Below are 8,072 nucleotides of genomic sequence, written 5' to 3'. Positions count from 1 at the left end.
GAGCACACAGCAAAATTGACACACATTTTATGGATTTTTAGAGCAATTATTTCCAACTTCAGTTTCTGATTGCTCATTGCTAGTGTATAGAAATATGATTAATTTTTGTTTGTTGACCTTGGTTCCTTGCTAAACTCACTTATTAGTTCTAGCAGGTTTTGTTGTAGCTGTTGTTGCTTCTTCAGGATATTCTATGTAGAAAATGATGTCTTCTGGCCGTCCCCGTGGCTCACTTGGGAGAGTGCGGCGCTGGGAGCACAGTAGCCCTCCCGTCGCGGGTTCAGATCCTATATAGGGATAGCCGGTGCGCTCACTGGCTGAGCGTGGTGTGGGTGACACCAAGCCAAGGGTTGGGTTGCGATCCCCTTACCGGTCACAAAAAGCCAAAAAAAAAAGAAAGAAAATGATGTCTTCCATGAATAGAGCCAGTCTTGTTCTTTCCATTCTGTTATGCTCTTCTATTTCCTTTTCTTGCCTTATTGCAATAGCTAGAACTTTGCATATGATGTTAAATAGGAGTGGTGAGAGTAGACATCCTTGCCTTGTTCCTGATCTTAGGGAGAAAGCAGTTTTTACCATGAAATATGACGTTAGGTGTAGGATTTTGTAGATGCCCCTTCAAGTTGAGGAAGTTCCCTTCTATTTCTAGTTTTCTGAGAGTTTTTAATCATGAATGAATGTTGAATTTTGTCAAATGCTTCTTTGACATTGATATGATATGAAATTGATATAATCATTTGGTTCTCCTTAGATTGTTGATATGGTGTATTACGTTGATTGATTTTCAAATATTGAACCAGCTTCGCATTCTAGGTTTAAATTCCACTTTGTAATTATGTACTATTCTTTTATATATATTGCTGGATTTGATTTGCTACTAATTTGTTGTGGATTTTGGCATATATGTTCATGACAGATATTGGTCTGTCGTTGTCTTATACTGTCTTTGTCTAACTTTGGTACCGATATCATTTTGGAGGGCAATTTGTCAATTGTAACAAAGGTCTCAAAAATGTGAATTTATCTTAAGAGATTTTATTCCACATAGACTTTGGGTTCAGATAGACCTGGATTTAAGTATAAAGTCATTCCCTTACTAACTGCTTAAATTCTGTGGGTCTGTTTCCCAATCTTTAAGATGGGGATAAGAGGACCTATCTCACAGAGTTGTGTTAGATGAGACAATTCACACCCGGTGCCCCACAACTAGTAAGCTTTAAGTAAATGGTAGCTCTTAGTACTATGTTATACTCTCCGGCCTCTGTGGGAGGACAAGTATGTCCAAGTAGAAGACATCATCTTGCTCCAGTATTAGCTCCCACTTTATCTCCTTATGGGTGGGTAGTCTCCTCATCCCTGTTTCCTCTGTTAAATATTCTAGGTCTTGGGAATACAAAGGCAAAAAAAAGTTATGGTCCCTGTTCTCAGGGCGCTGAATCTATTAGAGAGACACGGGCGCGAACAGTACCATGCAATGTGACAGCATTATGATGGAGCGTCTGCCCAGGGGGCAGCGGGCCCTGGACGCGCCCTCACAGCGTCTGTGTCAGGGCACCGAGCTGGTTGACCAGGAAGTAAGGTGGCGACTCCTCCTGCCTAGTCTCGGGTCGTGGTTCGAGGGGGGAGGGGGACGTAGAGATTTGCTGTTCCCATAGCAACGGGACTAGCCACCTTCTTCACGCCGGCGGATCACTTCTGTTCGGCGTCCGAGCACCCAGGAAAGGCCACTTCCGGTCCTCCAGCCTCTGAGGCCGGCAGACGCTCAGTTCTAACAACCACCAAAGCTCCACGTCTCTGATTGGCTCAGAAAGATGGAGGGGGCGGGAGGCAGCAGCGAGGGGCGTGGTCGGCCGCCTCTCGAATTGGAGTTTTTCTCTCAGAGCGGAAGCCGACCTTTCCCGCCCCGGAAGTGCAAGCTCACGGGTCTTCCAGGTGTGGATTCCGCAGGTGAAGTCGGATGCTCTCGAGATGCCGGGAGCCGCGGCGAAGAGCTCGGACTTGTCCGAGAGGATCGAGAGCTTTGTGGAGATCCTGAAGCGGGGCGGCGAGCAGCGCAGCTCCGAGGACATGGCTCGGGAGACCCTGGGGCTGCTGCGCCGTATCATCACCGACCACCGCTGGAGCAACGCGGGTGAGGCAGGCCTAGCTCCAGACCGCGTCCCCGGCCTCTTTCCGTTCCCGACCCCAAGGCTGCAAGTCGCCCAGGCCTCACCGCCCGCTGGCCCCACTCACCGTCTCTCTCTTAAACTGCAGGGGAGCTGATGGAGCTGATCCGCAGAGAGGGCAGAAGGATGACGGCCGCGCAGCCCTCTGAGACCACCGTCGGCAACATGGTGCGGAGGGTGCTCAAGATCATCCGGGAGGAGTATGGCAGGTCAGGCTCACGTCCTTGGCTCGGGGTTGGACAAAGTGACACTTTTTTGCACGAGCCCCTTTCCCTGCGTGAAGCCTTTATTGTAGCTGAGCAGTTTACCTACCTGAGCACACTTCCTCCCCACCTCCCTCTTTTGGTTCTTGTTGCCTCCGTAGACTCCACGGACGCAGCGATGAGAGCGATCAGCAGGAGTCCCTGCACAAACTCTTGACATCCGGAGGTCTGAGCGAGGATTTCAGCTTCCATTATGCCCAACTCCAGTCCAACATCATTGAGGCGATTAATGAGCTGCTAGTGGAGCTGGGTAAGAGGCCTGATTGCAGGGTGGATAGGACAGGTCGCAGGCAGATGAGGAACCAGAAGTCTCTCGAAATTGTTCATCAGCAGAGATGGGAGATTACCAGTCCTCTGGTTCTCAGAGGTTTGTCCTCCATCCTGATTAGGACGAGTTGGAACAGGCATCAGGACTAAAGTAACCCACTCTACTTTTCTTTACAGACCAACACTTTATAGACTCTAAATCCACTGTGGCAGAGACTTTATTACAACAGATTTGTTTTCATTTCAAAGAAAATGAATTCCCTAAAACCATGGTTGATAGACCCTCCTTCACTAAACTTCCTCTTTATTTTTTGTACACACACACACATATACTACCTCCATCCCCCTTGTCTTTGTCACCCAAGAGACCTGCAGATATTCGTTACAATCAGAGTTCCTCAGAGGACGAAGCAGCTAGGTTCTATTTGTGCCCCAAGCTGCTGCTTCCAAATTCCTCCCCCATTTTTCTTTTCTGGCCTCCCTCTCTCAGGTGGAGGTGTTGTGGCCATCTTTTGGAGGAAGAGTTCTATTAGGAGGAAGTTCTGTTCACCCCACTCTCAGCACTTTAGGATTTCCCATATTGCTGTTTCTTGCCTGAGTTCATTGTCTTCAAAATCAGTTGTAAGGAATTGGTGCAGTCGCAGGGAAGTGGTTGATGAGTAGGGTTGCTGTTAGGAAAGAAGGCATGCTGAGAACTTGGGAGGTAGAAGGTCCTAGTGCAGTGGGGCTTTTAAGAAATCGTGACATTTCGCTTTAAGCTTGTTAACCCTGTGGTACCAGGATCTGCTAAGTGGGCAGTGCATGTGAAGGGTAGATGTCCCTTTCCATATTCTTGTCATGTCTCTCCATGACGTGGCATGGTAGTTTCATATTTTCCTTGCAAAATTGTTCTTGCAGAAGGGACAACCGAGAACATTGCAGCCCAGGCTCTGGAACACATCCACTCCAACGAGGTGATCATGACCATTGGCTTCTCCCGAACAGTAGAGGCCTTCCTCAAAGAAGCTGCCCGAAAAAGAAAATTCCATGTCATTGTGGCAGAGTGTGCTCCTTTCTGCCAGGTAAATGGACTGCTGGAGTTGCTAAGAAAAATGATAAATGAAGTGGGAATAAAGAAAGGATGGGTGGTGGAGTCCATGCCAACTTTGAGCTGATAAGAAAGACATTGAGAAGATAAAGTAAAACATTGAGGGAATTTTCAAGTTGTTCATCCTGTGAACATTCTGTGAAAGTTCACATCCTGTGAAAGTTGGGTGAACTGCTGGGTCCAACGAAAGATAAGTATTGGTTCTTTTGGGAATTAAAATAGGGTAGATGACCTTGGGGATGACTGATGCTTGATCTGACGTCACTCAATCCCTAAGTAAGTAATACTTCTCAAAAAGGATATATGTAAGGATGTAGGATGTTGTAAAATAACGAGCCAGGAGCTATCTTGTCAGTCATGTAAACAAGTGGTATTTCCAGTTTTGTGGCTGCTGTAGTGCTGCTGTGGTGTATTATGCATTTATTAGCTTCCCTAGGGCTTCACTGCATCTTTCCAGAAAATACCTACCATGGGCAGAAAAATGTATCTGTTGGAAAATGTGTGCTGGATATGCCCACATCACAGAAATCCCCAGATCTAGTTATATTTGAGAGCTCTTTTCACTATATCTCTCACTGTTGCAGCATCAGCCTTTTCCTCCTATTGCAGGGTCATGAAATGGCCGTCAATTTGTCCAAAGCAGGCATTGAGACGACTGTCATGACTGATGCTGCCATCTTTGCTGTTATGTCAAGAGTCAACAAGGTGGGTGTATTTGGAGTTATTATGTTGAATTCATGATGATTATACTTCCAAAATATTTACTTTTTTCCTCCTCCTACAGTTTGCATGGTAAGAGAAGAAAGTTTCTAGCACCTTTTGAAACTACATACTTAGGCTTTTTTAGTCTATTAACTGAATTTCTTTTCCCTTTATCTGCATCACTCACTGTTCCTCACTTGGAATAGCCTCTAAATTTGATTAAAGCATTGAAAAGAAAGGAGCTGAACTAATCTAAGTGTCAGCTGCTAGGGTTTGGCTCCAGGGCTCCTGCCTTGTGCTCAGAGAGCTTGGCAGTGGTGGGTGAATGAAAAAGCCTCCTGGCTTATCAGGAAGTGTGGTGTGCAGATTCCCAGAAAAGACAGGGCTAAGAGTAGTAGGTATTGCAGTTTACTGTCACATTCCACATTCATTCTTTCCTTGGGAACCCACTTTTAAGCTAGAACCTGTGGTACTGAGCCTAGGATCCCTTCTCCTCTGCTGGTCTGTGACACCTCAGGATGCCAAGACTGAGGTCTGAATGTTCAGCTGGTTGTGGCCAAAGGCCTTGTAAGGCTTTGCCCCCTGATGGCTTACATTTTTCTTCCTGTCCCAAAGGTGATCATTGGCACAAAGACTATCCTGGCCAACGGTGCCCTAAGAGCTGTGACAGGGACTCACACTCTGGCACTGGCAGCGAAACACCATTCCACCCCTCTCATCGTCTGTGCACCTATGTTCAAGCTTTCCCCACAGGTATGTCTGTCTGTCTCTAGCTGGTCATCAGCACCCAAAGTGTAGGCTTGAACTCTGGGCCTTTGACCTACTCACTTCAGGGCCTCTTTTTATTGTGTTTACTCAATGGATTAGATGAGCGGAGGCTGGAAAGAGCCAAAGAAGTCTTAATCCAGGAATAACAATTGATAGTAATAACGCACCAGCTTTAGGAAGTCAAACTTGTAAAGTCAGGACAATACACAGTTGGGAAAGACCCTTTGATTACAATTATCACCTGTCTGCATTGCCCTGACCATTTCTGAAAATGCTAAGCAGGTTGAAACCAGGATCATAGAATCAGTTTTATTTGTCATTGTTCCAGGGGCCTGTCTCTGTAGCCTGAATACAAGCAGTTAGTAAGGGAAGAGCCATCAGTGATAGAAGCTATTTGCTTTGGAAACATCAGCCTATTTATATGTCTCATTTTCTTTTAATTGAGGTGAAATTCACGTAACATACAATTGACCGTTTTAAAATGTGCAATTCAGTGGTATTTAGTACATTCATAGCATGATGCAACTACCTCTCTCTAGTTTTAAAACATTTTTGTCATCCTGGAAAAATACCCTATACCCATTAAGTAACCACCCTCTATTCCCCCTTCTCCCCATCTCCTAGTAAACACTGATCTGCTTTCCGTCTCTATGGATTTGCATATTTTGGATATTTTATATAAAAGGAATCATATAGTATGTGACATTTTGTGTCTGACTTCTTTCACTTAGCATAATGTTTTCAAGGTTCATCCATGTTGTAACATATGTCAGAATTTTCTTTTTAAGCTGAGTAAATATTCCATTGTATGGATATGCCACAATTTATTTATCCATTCGTCTGTTGATAAGCATTTGGGGTGTTTCCATCTCTTGGCTTTGTGAAAAAAATGCTGCTATCAGCATTTGTGTGTAAGTTTTCTATGTGGACATGTTTTCATTTCCCTTGAGTACATATCTACGAGTGGAATTGCTGGGTCTCTATTTAAAAAATTTTTTTCCTTTTCTAGTTCCCCAATGAAGAAGATTCATTTCACAAGTTTGTGGCTCCTGAGGAAGTCCTGCCTTTCACAGAAGGTACAGAAGTTGTGTGTGTGTGTGCATGTGTGTGTTTTGTGTGTGCACATGTTTTTGTCTTTTTGTTTTGGTGGTCAGTAGCATTGAATGCTGTCGGGTTGCGTTTTTTAATCATATTTCTTGTGGGGACTGCTTTCTTCAGCAGTTTAGAGTGCATGGGGCTTGATCTAGTCCATGTTAATTTGTTCTGAGACAAAATACATTTAGCTGAGTTTTGGGGTGATGCCTGTTCCCACAGAGCTTGCATTCTATTGTGGAAGACAGATGAGGAAATGTCAGGTCATGAAATGTTTTAGGAAGAAAACAAGTAAGGGTGATGTGATGGAAAGTGGCTAGGGGACTAACTTAGATTGGAGAAGGGTTTCAATGAGATGACATTTCAGCTGAGTCCTGAATGAATAGAGCCCACCATGTGAAGATCAGGAAAGACTTTTCCAGGTGCTGGTATGAGGCCCTGAGATGGGTACATGCTTGGCCAGTTGGAGAAAGATGGCCATGTGACGAGAATAATGCGCAAGGGGGAGAGTGGTACAAATTATTAGTGTGGTACTGGTGGTGGTGGGGGGGGGGCAGATCTTGAAGGTTGCAATCCCGAGTTAGAATTTTATTCTAAGGGCTATGCAAAGGCATTGGAGAGTTTTAAGCAGGGAGTATTATGATCTGAAGTCATCTCTTCTGGTTTGCATTTTGCCGTAGCTTCCCTTCCTTGCTGGCATTATCAAGCCTAGAATCTATATGCTACTCAATTATTAGAGTAGGATCCTCAGTTTTATCTTTAGCACATGTGGTTGCCTTTCAGGGGACATTCTGGAGAAGGTCAGCGTTCATTGCCCTGTGTTTGACTACGTCCCCCCAGAGCTCATTACCCTCTTTATCTTCAACATTGGTGGGAATGCACCTTCCTACATCTACCGCCTGATGAGTGAACTCTACCATCCTGACGATCATGTCCTATGACCACCCCTCGTCCTAAGCAGAAGTTGCTTAGGCAGACACAGAATGGAGTGGAGACTTCAGTGCTGCTGCTGAAACGCATTCTCCTTGCAGTGAGGGAGTGAACAAGAGTCAACCTAAAAAAGACTCGGTACTGTATCCTGCCTTTTTAAATCCCATAACAAAAGTACACATCCAGCACTGTTTCTTGCCTTTCAGGTCTTAACAGAGCAACAGGGCTTAACCTATTGATTTTGGAGCCTCTCAGTGACCTGGTTGTGTGTTTCAGGAACTTAAACTTTCTGGTTCAGTGGTATGTTAAACATAACACTGACTATCTTGCTGGGATACAGATTTTTGCTCAGAATTGGCTACCACACCTTTTCCTAGGCTGTGCCAATAAAAGCTACTTGAACGTTCCTGAGTTGCTTGGTTTATTGTCCTGCTCTGATTGGCCTGCTTGAAACAGCAGCAGCAGAGCCCTTTTTTTTTCATAGAGGCTGTAATTAGAGGGAACAGTCTAAAACATAGAAGAACAAATGAAAGTATTGAGTTTCATTTATAATTCACTGGAAGTGGCCTCAAACAACTTATTAGTAATCTAAGACAGTGGTTCTAAAACCTCTGTGATCATCAGAATCACCTGGGAGATTAAAAAAAAATACACAGTCTGGGGCTCCATCTCAGACCTATTGCATCTGATCTCCAGGTTGGCACGTGGGAATCTGGTTAAAGCTTTCCAGAAAAGGACCCTCTCATGTACTGTTTTTTTTTTTTTTTTTTTTTTTTTTTTTTTTTTTTTTTTCCTTTT

General features: G+C 44.6%; 1 protein-coding gene across 1 annotated transcript; it reads left to right on the top strand.

Moving 5' to 3' along the window:
- Nucleotides 1-1,896: 1,896 nt before the first annotated feature.
- On the top strand, nucleotides 1,897-7,680 carry EIF2B2 (eukaryotic translation initiation factor 2B, subunit 2 beta, 39kDa). The gene is made up of 8 exons (XM_008567501.1): nucleotides 1,897-2,131; nucleotides 2,254-2,374; nucleotides 2,530-2,678; nucleotides 3,593-3,756; nucleotides 4,392-4,487; nucleotides 5,100-5,237; nucleotides 6,262-6,328; nucleotides 7,128-7,680. Exons 1-8 carry the CDS (start codon nucleotides 1,969-1,971, stop codon nucleotides 7,283-7,285), a joined length of 1,056 nt encoding a protein of 351 aa, XP_008565723.1. The 5' UTR covers nucleotides 1,897-1,968; the 3' UTR covers nucleotides 7,286-7,680.
- Nucleotides 7,681-8,072: the final 392 nt, after the last annotated feature.

This window comes from Galeopterus variegatus, unplaced genomic scaffold (assembly GCF_000696425.1).
Source record: "Galeopterus variegatus unplaced genomic scaffold, G_variegatus-3.0.2 Scaffold325, whole genome shotgun sequence".
In the NCBI taxonomy this organism is placed as follows: Eukaryota; Metazoa; Chordata; class Mammalia; order Dermoptera; family Cynocephalidae; genus Galeopterus; species Galeopterus variegatus.
The sequence above is the reverse complement of the archived record's forward strand: the minus strand, read 5'-3'. Positions and strand labels throughout refer to the sequence as shown.